This window comes from Bombina bombina, chromosome 1 (genome assembly GCF_027579735.1).
Source record: "Bombina bombina isolate aBomBom1 chromosome 1, aBomBom1.pri, whole genome shotgun sequence".
NCBI classification, from domain to species: Eukaryota; Metazoa; Chordata; class Amphibia; order Anura; family Bombinatoridae; genus Bombina; species Bombina bombina.
The window spans coordinates 351,300,538-351,319,703 of record NC_069499.1 but is presented as its reverse complement, the minus strand read 5'-3'; the positions used below and the strand labels follow the sequence as shown (position 1 = coordinate 351,319,703).

The window sequence follows — 19,166 nt, the reverse complement described above, 5'->3', positions numbered from 1 at the left end:
TCAATGCAAGGTCTATTTTTTGTATTTTAATGCTTGCATACGAATAATCTTGTTCTATACTGTTCACCTGTTACTACACCTGGCCTGATCAGAACATGCAAATGAGGTCTTACCTCTTGAAGAACGTGTGACGAGTTCTGACTGCGTATTTCAATTGGTTTAAACTAAAATGCATGTTTTTGATTGGACCATACATGTATTTAACGGTTGAACAGTTAACCCTTTACTATCCCTGACGAAGTGCTGAAACAGCACAAAACATGTTGGAGTATTAGACCTTGAGCTGCTAGGCTGACACCCTTGTGGCTGTGATATTGTAATATTATTCTCTGTGATTAACCACAGCATACTTTTTATGGCTACCAAATAAAGAAGACTTTTAAACTTATTTACTCGGTCCATTTTCTGCTGGATTCCATCCACTTGTGTGGAAGTATTTTATACATTTGAAAAATCCCTTTGTGCTTTTTAGCCATGTTGTTGGTTCTGGAGGTTTAAAATGGCTGTTCATTAACATATCTTTGAGATTTCTTGATTTTTTATTAGTGATTGTGGGAGTGGTGTTAATCACTTCTGTCAAGTCAGAGTCACTTTGTAGTACATGCCAATGTTTCTGAAATATTTGTTTTATTTGCTCATGTTTGTTATCAAATATCCCAATAATGTGTACCACGTCTTTTTTATAATCTGTATTTGCATTAGTGGTCCTTTTTTCCTCCAATAGATTACATCTATTCACTCCTTTAGCTCTTTGATTAGATTTTTTAGGCATCTGTTTGGGTATCCACGTTCTCTGAATCTCTTCTGTAATTCTTTTGCTTCTTTTTGAAATGCCTCATCTGAGCTACAATTTCTCCTTGCTCTCAGGTATTGACCTGTTGGTATCCCCAATTTTTGGTTCTTCCATTGTAATTGACTATTTGTAGCTGTGCTTTTCTTAAAGAGTTTTGTACTAATAGTAACATCCAGTTCTTTTGTGATCAAAAGGTCAAGGAAGGAAATACTTTGTCTATTTAATGTGTATATTTCATACCATGTTCGTTCATATTCAGCCATGTCATGAATTCATTGAAGTCATTTCTTGTTCCTGACCAAAGGATTAGAACATTATCAATATATCTAATGTAGAAATCCATGTATTTCATGTATGGATTTTCATCTGGATTAGAGATGCAGCTGTTTTCTATCCATCTTAAGAACAAATTAGCATAGGTTGGGGCACAGCATGTGCCCATAGCTGTGCCCCTTCTTTGCAAATACATTTTGTTATTGAAGAGAAAATAATTATGTTTCAATGTAAAGTCCAATAGTTCAACAATGAAATTATCCTGAGGTGTGCTACTAGGGTTTACCATTTTCTGAAAGTACTGAATGGCTTTTATCCCTAGATCGTGTTGGATGTTAGAATATAGGCTTTCCACGTCTATACTTGCCAGGAAAGTATCTTTTTCAACTGTTAGATTCTCCAAATTTCTAAGTACATCCTTTGTATCCTGTACATAGGAGGTATACAAAGTGTTGTCATTTTTTGTCAATAAAAATGCTCACTCTCTCAGTCAGACAACCATTTCCTGAAACAATAGGTCTACCCAGTGGATTACATTTATCTTAACGTACTTTAGGTATTCTATAGAATGTTGCCAAATTTATTGCACATTAAGTAATATTCATTTTTTGTAATCAGTCTTTCATTGAAACCTTCATCTAAGATTGAAATTAATTCATTGGTAAATCTTTCAGTTGGATATAGTATAATTACTGGTATCACTTAGAATATTCAAGCACATTGTCACATATTTTTCATTACTCATTATGACCGTATTTCCTCCCTTGTCCGCATTTTTAATTGTTATATTTTTGTTATTTGTTAGCTCTGTTAGAGCAGTTCTTTCTTTAAATGTTAGGTTTTTCCTAGCCTTACATTGGGGGTTAATCCAGTCTAGCTCTGTTGTTACCAGAGACACAAATTTCTCTATTGCAGGTTATGTGGATATATTTGGCATAAAGGTGCTTTTATTTTTAACACTCCACTGTGTGTCATCTTCCAACAGGTCATCATTATCGTTTAACAGACTTAACATTGAATTGAAAACTTCATGAACGTTTTCTGCAATGCCTATGTTAGAGAGTGCATTTTTATTCAAATTCTTATGATATTTATGTAGCGTTAGTATCTCTGTCTGTTTGGTGGTCTGCCCCTGTACTGTTGTCTTGTTTGCACTCCCCTCCTTGGAGGGAACAAGTCCTTCTCTAAAAAAAATCCTAGTAATGGATGGTTCATTATTAGGTATAGCATTTGGTGTTGTAACTGGTTGAATGTGTTCTTCATCAGATGTGTCTGTCCCTGATGAGGAATTATCTACTGTAACACTTTTCTCTTTCTTTTCTTGTATATATCTAGGGTTTCTCCTCATATAGTTTGTTTTATATATACTCCCTTTTTGAAGATCTGCCCAGTCTCTTTGTAGTTTCCTATTCTTAGTCTCACTTAGTCCCTCTTTAAGTTTATCAATGTGATACTTTAGCTTCTGGTCTAGTGTGTCAAATTCTTTGTGTGAAATGAATTTATTGGTTTGTACTTTGGCATCTTCTACCAATTTTGTGAGTTGTTCGTATTGTCTTTTGTCATAGTCTAAAGTTAGTTGCATTAAATCTAAAGAGCATCTTGTTATAATCTCCTGTCATTTTCGAATAAAAGTTTCATCATTAATATGGAACGATGGGGCTAGCTGTATACGTTGGCCTCTCGGTATTAGTTTGTTTTTTACATAATTTTCCAAACTGAAAATATGGCAATGTGCAAATGTCCCAGAATTTACGTTGGTGAAACCTCGAGGGAGCTAACAACCAGAGTCCTTGAACACATTGGAGACATAAAATGGAACAAGCAAGTCCCAGTGGCCCAACACATGAATACTTATCACAAGAAAACAAATATGATATACAATTTTTTGCCATCGAACAAGTGAACATGAAAGGACATAAAGGAAACATTAATAAGATCATCTTACAAAAAGAGTGTCGATGGATACATGAACTGAAATCTGCTAACCCAAATGTCTTAAATGAGGCCATATCATATAAATGTTTCTATAAAGTTCAATTTAAAGTAACCACTTACTGAGTAATAATGTAAATGCCCAATAGGGAGAAAGTCTAAGGAAAAGTATATACATACTAAGAATTTGTAAAGAGGAATTACTCTGAAAAGGTCATAGACCTAAGAACAAACTAATTTGATTGTAGACATGAGAATAACAACGAATCACACAAATGATGAAGGAATATCTTTAAGATAAGACCAACATGATCTTGGAGCATATAACATCATATGGATAGTCCCTATTCTGAGGCAATCTGAAAATGACTCTGTTTTAAACTTGGCAGGTGAGCAATAGTCACTTACACTACAAGAGAAAAAGCTTGATCCCACAAATAAGCAATTTAATACATTATTACATAAGGTGATGAATATCTAGTACTAGACTTTGTAAAGAAGATTTACAAATATTAAAAATATCATCAAATTCGATATGTATACATAACTTGATACTATTGTCAGCATATGGGGATTTGATATTATCAAGTAAAGATATGATCAACTGCATTAACCTCTGTACTATAAGCAATATACTTAAGAATAAAATTGAGATTGCAATGTTAGGATATACACAGCGAATCCTTTAAATAAGACGAGTCAAAACTACTGATGTTAAAAAGGTACACTTCATGTTATGTATACACAACTGATCAAAATAAAAGATGAGAATTTGGCTGAGCTGCCCCTATACCCTGACGAAGTCACGTAGTAGTGACGAAACGCGTCAGTGGGCGTGGTTAACTATTGACCACGAGTGTGTTAGCATGGTGTCTGTCTAAAGTTGATCGAAAAAGTATAAATGATAGTTGAATACCAGTTTTTATTTTAAAAATCTAACATTGGAAGTTAAGAATAACTGTAATACTTGTCCTACGATATGTATGGACATAGATATATATAGCGTTAATTCTAACTGAACTGGCATCAATTCAACTTTTGGATATACAGTGGAGTGAATGTGGTTACATAGGGAAATAGCGTAACAACGTGATTACTGTGTGTGTGGACGATACATAGTATCAGATTAATGTGGTTATATAGAAAAACAACGTAACAATATGATCTCTGTGTGTGAATGACTCATAGTTTTGGATAACCCAGAAAACATAAGGATAAGAACACACAATAAGTAAGATAACATGTAATACATAGCGCAGTATAAACTGGCAAATATTCTAAGATTAGAGCACTACATATAATAAGCAGAGGTAATATTGAATTTATTCGGATACGAAATCTGGAAGGATTGAGCTGAATATTATACCTGCTAATTAAGAAATTGAAATGAATTTAGATTGTTCTAATCTTTTTTAAGTCCAATACCATTGCTATAGATCTGGATAAAAAAACAGAGCTATACCCGAATTTGGGTCAAGACCTGAAACAGTATACAGCTATGCAATATACAAACATCTAACTAGATATTACTGAACCCATAAAGGGAATTGATTACAGTGAATAACAGTCTATAAGACTAATCACATGAGTATGGGTTATATTGAATCGTAACGCTAATAAACCACATACAATAACTCCAGTTATTATACATCTAGATTAAACTGGCCTGGTTTTCCATGGTATTGAGATATACACAAAGCATTTCTGATAACCCTTGCAATTTTTAGACTGATTTAACACAGAAATCCGTGAATAATAGTTAACCCCCCAGTCCTTTTAATTGTGTGTCTATTTTTAAAGTTTGTGGTGGAGTTAAGGAATAGGAAATAGATGTAGTTGATGTGACATACCACACATCTTTAAATACCCCACTATTAGTTCTATGTATTGTGTTGTCGTTTAAGCATATATGTTGTGATGTTAAAATTATATATTGTACTGAGGTAATGTCTAATTCAACTTTAGGGTCACCAAGCTCTTAAATCCTTTCCTCCCCTTAAATATATTGATCACGAAGGAGTTTAGACAGACTTTATTTGTTGTGTATTCAGGGAAACGCAGGGGGCAGAGGGCCTCTTCCGCTTCACTGTCTTTTTGGTTGAGGCGCATGATTCATCTGGCCTATGAGACAGCGGGACTTAAGCCTTCTTAGAGGATCACAGCTCACTCAACTAGGGCTGTGGCCTTTTCTTGGACCTTTAAGAATGAAGCTTCTATGGAGCAGATTTGTAAGGCTGCAACTTGGTCCTCCTTACATACTTTTACAAATTTTTTACAAATTTTATGTTCTTGCTTCTGCGGAAGCAGCTTTAGGGAAAAAGGTTATGCAGGCTGTGGTGCCCTCAGTTTAGGGTCCGCCTCCTTTTGCCCTCCCGTTTTTTTTCATTCAGTGTCCTCTAGAGCTTGGGTATTTGTTCCCATAAGTAATGAATAAAGCAGTGGACTCTGCTCCCATTAAGATTAAAACATAAATTATGCTTACCTGATAATTTCATTTCCATCTGTGGGAGAAGAGTCCAATGTTCCCGCCCGTTTCTCTGGTGGGCGGACCTAAAATTTTATTTTATTCTTCTGGCACCATTTTTATACCCTGATATTTCTCCTACTGTTCCTTGTTTCCTTGGCAGAATGACTGGGGGATGAGGGGAATGGGAGAGGTATTTAAGCCTTTGGCTGGGGTGTTTTTGCCTCCTCCTGGTGGCCAGGTTCTTAATTCCCACAAGTAATTAATGAAGCAGTGGACTCTTCGCCCACATATGGAAATTAAATTATCAGGTAAGCATCATTTATGTTTTTCCAGTTTTATGTCCCTTTATGTTGGATAACCCAACCATAAATGAAAGTTTTTGAAAACTAAAGAAAACATAAGTTATGCTTACCTGATAAATTAATTTATTTCATGGTGGTGAGAGTCCATGATCCATTACTCATGGGAATTACTCTTTTCTACCACTAGGAGGAGTCAAAGATTCCCAGACCCCAAGAGCTCTATTAAACCCCTCCCACCTCACACATACCTCAGTCTATAACGTATAGCCAAGCAAGTCAGGTAAGTAAAAGGAATATGAGCCATAAAAGGAGCAGGGAAAAAAGATGTACTGAAGAAAAAAATAGCTCCAGGAAAAAACAAAGGGTAGAGCCTAATGGACTCTCACCACCATGAAAGAAATTAATTTATCAGGTAAGCATAAATTATGTTTTCTTTCATACATGGGGTGAGAGTCCATGATCCATTACTCATGGGAACTAATACCCAAGCTGTGGAGTCCACGAGTAATAACATAAAGGGAGGGATTTAAAAACATTTTATGCACTGAGAAAATAAATCCAATTGGACATCTGACAAACCAAATCCTGTGAGTCTAAGCTGGGGCAATCAGGATTGCAAACAACTTCTCTAGCCTTCTAGAGCAATCACTCTAGGTAGAAGAAGGTGGAGACAGATAAGCAGGCTGAAATGACCAAGGAACTACTAGAACATCCACTAACTAGGAACTTGCAAAGTACCTGGAAAGTTTGTTGTTCAAGAGGCCATATTTCTGAGAGACCCCAGAGATCCACAATCTGATTGAACACATCCTGGTGAAGAGACCACTCCCCTGGATGTAGAAACTGACAACTGAGAAAGTTTGCCTCCCAATTGTTCACTCCTGGAATGTAAATTGCAGAGATTATTTAGAAACCCAATAAAGTTACCTTTGTCTGAGGAACCAACAAACTCTTTGGAAATTGATGCTCCAACCATGCTTTTGAGGAAACAACAAGAGTTGGTTAGGTGTGAGATTCTGCTAAAGGAAAAGGTGGACCTTGAACCAAGATATTGTCCAGGTAATGAAACACTGCAAGTTCACTGAGTTCTTATCATAGACAAAAGGGCACCCAGAACCTTTGTAAATATTCTTGGAGCTGTAGCCAGACCAAATGGTAGAGTAACAAACTGAAAATGCTTGTCCAGAAATGCAAACTTTAGAAACTAGAAATGTTCTCTGTGAATTAGAACATGAAGGTATGCATCCTTTGAATCTATTGTGGTTATAAACTGACCTAGCTGAACAAAAGGCAGAATAGTACTGATAGTTTACATACTGAAAGATTGAATCCTTACAAATTTGTTCAGAGCCTTTAGATCCAGAACTTGTTCTTTGGAACAATGAATAGATTTAAATATTATCACATACCCTATTCCTGCAAAGGAACTGGAACAATCACTCTCATATTTCCAGATCTGAGACAGATTGAAAAAAATACTGAGCCCTTTACAGGATTCCTTGGAACATTGTACAGAAAAAAAACTTCCTCTGGGAGACTTCGTTCTAAATCCTATTCAATATCCCAAACCCAGGGATCTGGAACACACTGAAACTAAGCCTCCTGAAAGAGGCTTAATCTGCCACCTACCAGAACTTCTGGGTTGGGGGCTGCATCTTCACGCAGTTTTGGAAGTAGGGATAGGTTTCTTACCCTGCTTTGACTTGTTCTAGTTAGCATTAGGTCTCCAGACTGAACCAGAGAAACTTTGCTTTTGAGCAGAGGAGGCAGATTTTTGTTCCCTATTCTGACGAAAGTAATGAAAATGATTAGAAGCTTAGGATTTCCCTTTAGACTTTCTGTCTTGAGGCAGAAAAGCCTCTTTACCTCCAGTAATAGTTGAAATAAAAGAATCTAAATCAGACCCAAATAACTTCTTTACCTGAAAGGAAAGAGACAATAATCTTTATTTAGACACCATATCAGCAGACCAAGATTTAAGCCACAAGGCCCTCTTGTCAAGAATTGCTACACATGCTTTTGACATTAATCTTCATAATATTAAACACAGCATCACAAATAAAAGAATTGGCATGCTGAAGCAAACCCAATAGATTTGCAGGGTCATAAGAATACTGCTCTAAAAGACTTGAAACCAGTAAGTAGAAGCAGCAGCTATATCAGCAATAGAAATAGCTGATCTGAGAATATAACCAGCATGTAAAAAGGCCATTCTATGAAGAGAATCTAATGTTTTGTCTAAAGGGATTAGCAGCAGGTAAAGGATATAATTTCTTAAACATTGCAGAAGGAATAAAATACCTACCTGGATTAGACCATTCCCTAGAAATCATATCAGAGACCGCATTAGGTACAGGGAAAACTTCAGGGAGATTAACAACAGTCCTAAAACTGAATTTAGGTGATTACAAGGTTTAACATCAGAAACTTTAGGATCTTAACCCCTAAATAAACTAGGACTTTTTTTTTAAAAGAGAATGAATATGTTCAACTTTAAACAATAAAAAGGAAATATCAGGTTCAACTTCAGATGAGAAATCCTCATCCCAGAGGTAACCACCATCTAAAGAAAAACAGTACCCCTGGTCTCAGGGCACATAGCACTTGTAGAAGGTAAAATCTGAACTGAACATTTACATTTATTTGAAGGAGGGAGAGCAGCCAACACATACTGCAGGCTTGATAAAGGTTTTTATGGCAGGAGGCACTACCTCAGCATTAACCTGTAATGAACAAAGAGTAGGTGCATTAGTACCCAAGGATACATAATTGAATTGGTCTGTTTGCATTAACATGAGCAACATAAATGAGCCGAAGAAGGCACTTCAGCTTTCTAACAATAAGCACACCTAATAATGATAGAAAGGCGTTCAGGAGACTCAGTTTCTTGCTGCTCCATTATAGAATATGCAATGCAATAAACACTATTAAACCCCTAAAAAAGCTCTTAGGGAATGGAAACCATTTACCCCCTCCTAAGCAGCTTTAACAGGAACAATGTGCGCTAAGATGTGCTGAAAAACAAAAAAACTGGAGAAAAAAAACATTACCTCCAAATGTGCGCCAAACTACTGTGAGGTAAAAAGTAGATTATGCGCACCAATAACCTGACGTGCGCATAGCTGAGCAAACGTACACTAACCCGACGTGCATTAACCAACATGTGGAAAGACTAAAGGAACGTGCGCTAACCCGACAGGCAAACCCAGCATGTGAAAAAAATATAGATACTAATGGGATGTGCGCTAACCAGATGAGTGTAAACCCGACATGCGCAATCCCTCTACTCCAAAACCGTGCTGCCACATGAAAAACTAAGTGTGCCAGAAAAGTAAGGGAATAGTGAAAAGGATCTGTCCCAGGGTTATATATAAACAATATATATATATATATATATATATATATATATATATATATATATATATATATATATACACAACATATATATATAGATAGATAGATAGATAGATATACAGTATATCGATATAAATAAACTTTTTATAATAAAAAAGTGCCCATAACATATGCTATATGAGTGTCTAAATGTTAATAATAAAAGATACTTACCAATAGACACTCTTCCACTAGCAATCAAGCAGCCTAACATGTACTGAAACGTATCAGCAGAAGTTAAGGAATAGGGGTATATTGTAGATCCATAAAGGGAGGCAGAAGACACGGCCCTGCAACCAATTATATAGGATTTATGAAATATTCCCATGAAATTAAACAAAGGATCATAAACCATACCTCAAACACATCCCTTTGACAAGCACTGTACTCTGAGTGGAACGGGCCTCAATATAAACTGAAAACCCCTTTCTCTGAATAATAATAATATGCACATCCTAATTCTTCAACCATCTCCAGCAGAGGCAAACTAAAGACTGAGATATGTGTGAGGGTTTTTATAGAGGTCTTGGGGTTTTGAAATCTTGCCTCCTTCTAGTGGTAGAAAAGAGTAATTCACATGAGTAATGGATTGGGAACTCTCACCACCCGTATGAAATAAATTATAGTGTAATTTGTTGACATTAAATTCAGAGATAGAATGCTGAAAGCTGTTGAATGAGTGAACTGGAGATTTTTGGGACAAACACTGTAATTTCCAGAATTTAAATAACTGATAAAGGAACTAAATTAAAAATTTAAATGCCTAGCTTGCATACATTGCAAGTGGAGCGCAAAAATATTAGCTCTATTGTGTGTTAATATTGAGCACAATCAATAGCTATTTTTTAAATCTATTTTTGCTCTCATATTACATGTCCAAAGTTATTTTTTATCCCTTGAGTAATAGTCAAGTTCGTACTAACACCTACATTTTACACTGGTACTTTAGATTGCACACCACTTGTAATATGAGCGCAGCAAGTGTGTTAATAGTGCTCCCTGCATGATCCATTCCAAATATAGGGCACACTAAAAAGTATTGGCCACAATAAGATGATTTGGTTAAAATGTGGATGGTAGTTGGGAATGTGGATGGTAGTTGGGAATGTGGATGGTAGTTGGGAATGTGGATGGTAGTTGGGAAAAGCTAGAAGCATAGAGCTGGATGGAACTGGAAGTTGCAAGCATATGTTTGTTCATGTAGACATGGAAGCTACATTTTATGTGGGGCTTCTCTGTGTATTTTTTATTGTTTAATCATACCTTTATGCAATAACCTTGGTCATCTTTTCTCTGTTTATATTTGTACAATGTGTCTTTGTCAGGGGTGCTTTCTCCTATGTGCGTCACGTAATTGAGAAGAGCAGTGGACGAGACCTTGCAGCTAAGTTCATCACATCACGTGGTGCAGCAAGAGAAAATGCGCGGAGAGAGAGGAACATTCTTTCCCGTCTCAGCCATGAGAGGATCATATACTTTCATGAGGCATTTGAGAAAAAGAGTGCATTAATCATCATCACAGAGTTGTATCCACTCACAGGAAACTGCGAGGGTATCAATGGCTTTCGTGGGATGGGGGCAAGGTGTGCCAAGGCTCATGCACAGTTTAACTGCGTCAAACAGTAATGAAGGTTTGACTGTATAACCATGCATTGCTGATAAAATTCCTGTAGTTATAAATGATGTTAGTGGTAAGAGGTTATAAATAATTTGGGTGATGATATTTATATTGTATTAACTGCTAAAAATAATTTTTTGGGCCCCATTCCGTCCATCAGAATTCCTTGCAAAACATTATATTACTACTCATGTGATCTTTGAATTTCGTTTCTAACTCATTTTAAGAAAAGAATTCAGTGAAACTTCTTTCATTAGTAAACAATTTAATAACATATTCGAATTAAGCACATGAAAAACAAACTTACTTTTAGAAATGTATACATCACAGGCTTTCTGGTAGGATATTTATAAACCTTCATGGAAATAAGACGCTTGACCAATCCCATGACAGTTGGTTAAACCTGTATTGATGATGATGATGATGATTGCTTAATATGTGTAAATGTGTTTTTTTTACAGCATGTGTATAACATTTTTATATCATTTTGAGTACTCTTATAATTAACATGTTAAACTGTCCATACAACTCTCTTTGCAACCATAACTGAACATTCTGATGATTATTTCTGAGCACAGGTTTGATAGTTTAAAAGTGGGATTTGGCCTATATTTTTAACCAAGATCCATTGTTATTTTTAAATTGGAAAGAAGCCATGGAAGCTGCCAAGAGTCTTAAAAAATAATTTAAAAAAAAACAGGTTAAAATAGGTTTTCAAATCAAGGCTGTAGAATTTGAAAAATCAGAAAGCATGACAAAAGCTGCTGGAATTTTTTTTTTTAAATCGGTATTGATTTGCCCCATGCAAGTTATAGGGTTTATATTGTGGCACAAATGCATTTGAAAAGCTTGTAATAAGGGGATTATTACATGATTTTCAAATGGTTTGGAACAACTTTGAAAAGACTGCAACAAGGCATGTGGTGCACATTGCACAGGAATTCTGATGGATTGAGGTGATTATTATGCAATGCTTGAAGAAGCTTTTTTTTTAGGAAAATGCTTATTATGTAACATTTGTCCAGGAATGCTACATTTTCCTTAACAGACCTCAGATGTTCTCAGGAGGAACTTCTAGATAGACTGACCAGAAAAAATGCTGTGTCTGAATCAGAGGTGAGGACATCCTTTTTTATTAGGGTTGTCAGGTTCCAGTATATAACCAAATAGCCAGTATTTCAACTTGCTGTCCAGCAGAATGTATTTGAAAAATATTGGACACGTAATTGATTGTGGGTATATAGCTGGCATGGGCTATGTGGGCTATGTGGGTATATTAACCCCTCAGTAACCAGACCATTTTTCAATTTTCTTACCGTTAGGGCAGAGGCGTAACTAGAAACCACAGGGCCCAGGTGCAAGAATCTAAGAGGGATTTGATACTTTTTTTTTTTACATTTAACACAAAAAAAATTGTGAATCAGATTACATGTCTGCAAAAGGAGGTACCCTGTGCCCATAGTCTGTGAGTGTTAGTGGTTAGCTGTAATTTTCCTCATACTCATTTACTGTACCCACACATATCATGTAACGTTTTTCTCACCATTAAATGGACTTTCTAAAGATATCATTATTTTCATCATATCATATAATTTACTATAGAAAATTTTTCTAAAATATGATGACAACAATTAAAAAACACAATTTTTCTAACTTTGTCCCCCAAAATCTGTTACACATCTACAACCACCAAAAAACTCCTATGCTAAATAGTTTCTAAATTTTGTCCTGAGTTACCCAATGTTTACATGTTCTTTGCTTTTTTTTGCAAGTTATAGGGCAATAAATACAAGTAGCACTTTGCTATTTCCAAACAATTTCTTTCTTTCAAAATTAACGATAGTTACATTGTAACGCTGATATCTGTCAGGAATTCCTGAATAACCCTTCACATGTGTGTGTATATATATATATATATATATATATATATATATATTAGTAGACAACCCAAAGTATTGATCTAGGCCCATTTTGGTAGATGTCATGCCACCATTTCACCGCCAAATCCGATTTTTTTCATAAACTTTAGGTTTATCACTGAAATTATTTACAAACAGCTTGTGCAATTTTGGCACAAATGGTTATAAATGCTTCTCTGGGATCCCCTTGGTTCAGAAATAGCAGACACATATGGCTTTGGCATTGCTTTTTGGTAATTAGAAGGCTACTAAATGCCGCTGCGCACCACACTTGTATTATGCCAAGCAGTGAAGGGATCAATTAGGTAGCTTGTAGGGTTAATTTAAGCTTTAGTGTAGAGATCAGTCTCCCACCTGACACATCCCACCCCCTGATCCTTCCCTGATCCCTCTTAAACATCTCTCTTTCCTCCCCAACCCCCCAAGGGTCACCCCCATCTTAAGTAGTGGCAGAAAGTCTGCCAGTATACAAATAAAAGTATCCTTTTAATTTTATATATATATATATATATATATATATATATATATATATATATATATATATATATATTCTGCAGTGTAGGATCCCCCTTACCACCCAAACTCCCTGACCCCTTTCCCAATACTTATCCCCCCTCACAAATTGTTTTCTGTAGCGTTACCATAGCGGACCCACCCGCTCCCACCCCTCTCATGAATCCCTCCCACCCCTCACACACCCATTCCCGCCCTCCTCCCACCCTCCTCAAGCTCCCTCCAGTGATGGGCCACCCACCTGCTCCCTCCTATCCCTCCCACCCCACCAACGATCGGCACCATCGCTGGCCGATGCAGAAAGGGCCACAGAGTGGCGCTCTCTGCATCGGTTGCTTACCAGAGGGTATTGCACGATGCCTCAATATTGAGCCATGGCTGCAATACCCTGAAAGCGGCTGGAAGCGATCACGATCCCTTCCAGCACTTAAAACCCCAGAGGACTTACAAGGTACATCCTTGGTTGTTAACGACCGACTTTTGTAGGACGTACCTTGTACGTCCTTAGTCGTTAAGGGGTTAATAAGAGGCAGTCCCTTCGCAAGTGTAAGTTTCTCAGTCAAATTGGTGGTGTATGAGACTGACACTTTTAGCTAACTATTACCTCAACACCCATTTCCTGTTCATGAGCTGCAATATTTGCATTTGTACTTAGCCCACAAGTATGGGTTAAAGGGATATGATACCCAAATGCTAAATCACTTGAAAATTATGTCTTATAACTGTAAAAAGCTGACAAGAAAATATCACAAAGGCAATCAGCATAATCAGTGCTGAGTTCATATTTTTGCTTTACTGTGATTTTATGAGATTTCAACATAATCTCACGAGATTGCATAGTAGACTACCTTAAAATAAGGAGGGAAAGTGACTGTGCCTGCATATGCCTGTGCAAGCTACAAAATTAGCATCCTGATTGGATGTTTAAAGTCTCTCTACAGTGGGATGTAACTACTGTGGTTATTTTGAAGTAAATTATCTTCCTTTTATACATAGGGTTGTTTATGTGAAATGTTCTTGTTAGGTATTTACATATATGTTACATCACTTTCAAGTTATCAACATTTATTTATCATGCCCCTTTAAACAAATAGTTATCTAGGGTCACCAAATTACATGCTCTAAAGAATTACATCATGCAATTTATGTAATTTTCAATTAGAATGACCCTATAACAGATTTGGTTGGGTAGTCATTAAAGGGACACTGATCCCAAATTTGTTCATTTGTAATTCAGAAATTCATATTATCAATTTTTCTTCTTTCTCTTGCTATCATTATTTGAAAAAGAAGGCATCTAAGCTTTCTTTTGGTTTCAGTACTCTGGACAGCACTTTTTTATTGGTGGATGAATTTATCCACCAATCAGCAAGGACAACCTAGGTTGTTCACCAAAAATGGGCCGGCATCTAAACTTACATTCTTGCATTTCAAATAAAGATACCAAGAGAATGAAGAAAATTTGATAATAGGAGTAAATTCGAAATTTGCATAAAATGTCATGCTCAATCTGAATCACAAAATTAAATTTTTGTGTACAGTGTCCCTTTAAGGTCAGGAGGGGCAGCAAGGACTATGGAGTTTGATCTGCTTTATGATCACAGTCCTTTTACAGAATTCTCGCAATCACCCCTTCATCATCCAGCATTTTTTTAAGAGGATAGCTGACAACCCTAAGTGTGATATGTCAGGGTACAGTATAGTGTGTGGGATTTTCATGTGCACTAGCTGAAGGCTTTTGGAATGTCTCTTCTATTACAGATTCGCTCATTTGTGCGGCAGATCCTGGAGGGGTTACATTATTTGCACCATAAAAATATTCTGCACTTGGATATAAAGGTCAGTTTTATCACTACACATTGGTGTGCATCTCTTGTAATGCTGTTCTTTCACTGATTATGAGCTAGATTACAAGTGGCCTGCTAACGTTATTATTAAGGGGCCTATTTATGAAAGGCCTGTCAGACATGATCCGACATTGCGGATCATGTCCGACAGACCTCGCTGAATGCGGAGAGCAATACGCTCTCCGCATTCAGCATTGCGCCAGCAGCTCTTGTGAACTGCTGGTGCAACGCCGCCCCCTGCAGATTCACGGCCAATCGGCCGCCAGCAGGGGGGTGTCAATCAACCTGATCGTATTGGATCGGCTTGAATTGCGGCGATGTCTGTCCATCTTCTCAGAGCAGGTGGACAGGCTATGGAGCAGCTGTCTTTAGACCGCTGCTACATAACTGGTGTTTCTGGCGAGTCTGAAGGCTCGCCAGAAACACAGGCCCTCAAGCACAGGCCAAATTGTAATATACGGAGCTTGATAGATAGGCCCCTAAGATGTTAATATTAACATTTTTTATAGATACTGTCAATATATATATATATATTTATATATGAATATGTAAGATGAGAAAGAAGCACCATGAGGAGCAATCGCTTACAGAATGTACGAATACTGAATAGGTAAAGTTACATAAATAACACAGTAAAAATGTACTTTTATTAATGCTAAAATTAAAAATCTGTAGAAAACGGAAGTATAGTACCCGTGTGGAGCTGTAATGTACAATGAAAGTTGTGAATAACCATAAGTTACGTCAATAAATAAGACTAAATGCGGCCAGGGGAAATCTATCCCCAATAACAACAGATAGATATAGTCACGGACACAGTCAAACATATGAATTATTCCATCACCCTCAGTAACCTAAATTACCATGTTCATTACTAAACTGTATACTGCACAAGTATTTCAAATTAACCATATGTGGAACAATTTTCACACGTATATAAGTAAAGCTCACTCCAGATTACATTCGCCTGATGCGCCTGAAAAGACTGAGGCGAAATGCGCATCAGGGGAATGTAACCTGGTGTGAGCTGTACTTATATACGTGTGAAAATTGTTCCACATATAGTTAATTTTAGATAATTGTAGTATAGCCCTAAATATTTATATTCATCAATAGAGACTTAAAGGGACATTATACACTTAAATTGTAATATAAAATGTTTAATTAAGCATATTAATACAACTTTGCAGTATACTTTATTTAATGTATTTTGCTCCCATTTCCCGTAATTTAACTTTGAAAATGAAAAGTTTTATAACTTCGAAAATTGGAGGAGCACAGGGCAAATTTCACAGGCCTAACCTTGCCACATATATGTCACCAAGTGACCTCAGCAGAGATGATCAGATAAGAAATGGCAAAACAATGGAACTTTTGCTAACAAAATGACAGTTAATTCAGTAACATGTAAGGTAAGTGATTTGGCTGTTGAAAAACAATAGCAGCAAACAAAGTTTTCACACCTAGGTATGTTAATTTATTGCAATAAACCAAAAATAAAAATATTGTAATTACAAGGTGTTTACTGTCCCTATAACAAGTTTAGAATAATTTTAAATTTCCTATCATATAATGTTTAGTGAATTATTAAAGTAGTTCAAGAACTGTAGAAATTCACACAGATAGTTAAATTTGAATGTGTCAATTGTGTAGTTTATTCTTTTAGCTTAGAGTGAATATGTCCTTTGTGTGCTGGTGCATGGCTGAATGTATTTTTACACATTACACATGTCATGGCAAACAGAGCACTAGTTTGTCATGTCTTTGTTCATGTTTTAACACCTTTATAGTGAATATTGTCTGTATATATGCACTTCATTGAAATTGTGTATATTTATTTTTACAGTTGTATTGTTAAAGGGACAGTCAAGTCCAAAAAAACTTTCATGATATTAATAGGAAATGAAATTTTAAACAACTTTTCAATTTACTTTTATCACCAATTTTGCTCTGTTCTCTTGGTATTTTTAGTTGAAAGCTAAACCTTGGAGGTTCATATGCTAATTTCTTAGACCCTGAAGGTCGCCTCTAATCTGAAAGCATTTTGACAGTTTTTCACCACTATAGGGCATTAGTTCTTGTGTTTCACATAGATAACATTGGGCTCACCCACATGAATTTACCAAGGAGTGAGCACTGATTGGCTAAAATGCAAATCTGTCAATTGAACTAAAATAAGGGGGTTGTCTGCAGAGGCTTAGATACAAGGTAATTAGAGGTAAAACATGTATTATTGTTATGCAAAACTGGGGAATGGGTAATAAAGGGATTGTCTATAGTTTTAAAACAACAAAAATCCTGATGTTGACTGTCCCTTTAAGTGCATTTGTATGGTTAATACAGCATATTACAGAGGACCAAGTCTTTTTGCATTGTGAGCCACAGACCTAAGTTGCATCTTCTGCCCCTCTTGTGATCCCTGCCACCCAAACTCTACCCAGCTGCTCATAACCCAGCAAACTGTCCTAACCTCCAACTGCAGGACAACAGACCACAAAGCCAGGCCTCTATTGCACCACTCCCAATTTGCCAGGGCAAAATGTTTTAGTATGATATTAATGGACTAGACTTACAGTAGAAATCACCTAGGGCAACATACAGTCCAAGCGTATTTCTTGTCTATAGAAAATATAATCTTGCTTAGCAAAACATATTTTGTATAACTATATTGAATGAATCATAAAAATGAAGAGTGGAGCAGATTAACTGAATCTACACTTGGGCCAAGTATGGGTACATTTTATGAGTGATAACTTACAAACCTTTGAGCAAAGCTTTGATATAAGATATATCACAATGATATTAATTTCCTTTTATTTGATGCTGCAGCCAGAGAATATTTTAATGGCGGATGCAATCAGTGAGCAGATTCGGATATGTGACTTTGGGAATGCCCAGGAGCTTACCCCAGGAGAAGCCCAGTACTGCAAATATGGAACACCTGAATTTGTGGCACCTGAAATTGTGAACCAGATGCCAATTTCTACAGTAACTGACATATGGTAATTACCAGTAAGGGTCACATGGATGAAATATGGTTGTAGAGGGGGGAAGAGTTAAAGTGGGAGATATAAGTGGGGAATTTTAGTTGGAACAGCTTTGTCCATGTTCACTGCACTTGACATATGGTAAAGACAAATACAGAGAAAGTAAGCAAGTTCTATTATCAAAAGTAAAATATAAGATCCAAGATAGCCATCTACAATCAAATGGTGGTTATACATTTCTTTACTGGGTAGCAGGTATAAGGTCAGTGGTAGAAAGATAGAACTATCATCACCATAGGATCATGTAGAAAGCTTACAGTCAAGCGAGTATATTATGGATGGATTGCAAGCTATCACCTAGATTACGAGTTTTGCGTTTGTGTTTTAACACTGAAAAAATTTCCATTTCAGTGTAAAAACAGGAACGCAGCCATTATCATTACGGGTAAAGCTGTACCGCAAGCCTTTTAGCCTTTTTTGTGTGGGATTTCCATTACAAGTTTTGCGGTGAGGCTAAAATGCTTGCGTTCCAGCCTATGCCTATACGATCCGTTCCGCAATCTGAGACCAGTAGTTATGAATTTTACGCAACAAAACTGTTACACAAAACTCATAACTAAACTGTTACAAAGTACACTAAACACCCATAAACTACCTATTAACCTCTAAACCGAGGCCCTCCCACATCGCAAACATGGGCCCCTAGTTATCAAGCACTTGATACCGGCAAAAGTAGAATTTAGTGACGTAAGCTTCGATCCGCCGGACTCAGTCCGACACAGATCGATTCTTACGACACTCCAGATGTTCCGCACACAAGTGCGGCACAATCTGACTACTTTTGCTAGTTATCAAAAAACTAGCAGGTACACTCGGCACTTTTCCGGCCCAGCGTACCTGGTTTTCGCAATGGGAGTCTGACCATAGCGAAAGTTCATGTTCGCTGCTGCCAGACATCCCATTGATTCCTATGGGAGCTGTCTACACCTAACACCCTAACATATACCCCGAGTCTAAACACCCCTAATCTATCCCCCCCAACACCGCCGCCACTAAATAAAGTGTTTACCCCTAAACCGCCGCTCCCGGAGCCCACCGCAAGCTATACTAAATATGTTAACC

At 36.8% G+C, this 19,166-nt stretch overlaps 1 protein-coding gene across 2 annotated transcripts in view; it reads left to right on the top strand.

Moving 5' to 3' along the window:
• SPEG (striated muscle enriched protein kinase) overlaps positions 1 to 19,166 on the top strand; it is a 649,794-nt gene that overhangs the window by 458,682 nt on the left and 171,946 nt on the right. For both annotated transcript variants that reach the window (XM_053698167.1, XM_053698168.1), the window contains 4 exons: positions 10,486 to 10,686; positions 11,834 to 11,894; positions 14,972 to 15,049; positions 17,887 to 18,059. In XM_053698167.1, coding sequence (XP_053554142.1) covers positions 10,486 to 10,686; positions 11,834 to 11,894; positions 14,972 to 15,049; positions 17,887 to 18,059 — 513 coding nt within the window. The remainder of the gene's footprint in view (positions 1 to 10,485; positions 10,687 to 11,833; positions 11,895 to 14,971; positions 15,050 to 17,886; positions 18,060 to 19,166) is intronic.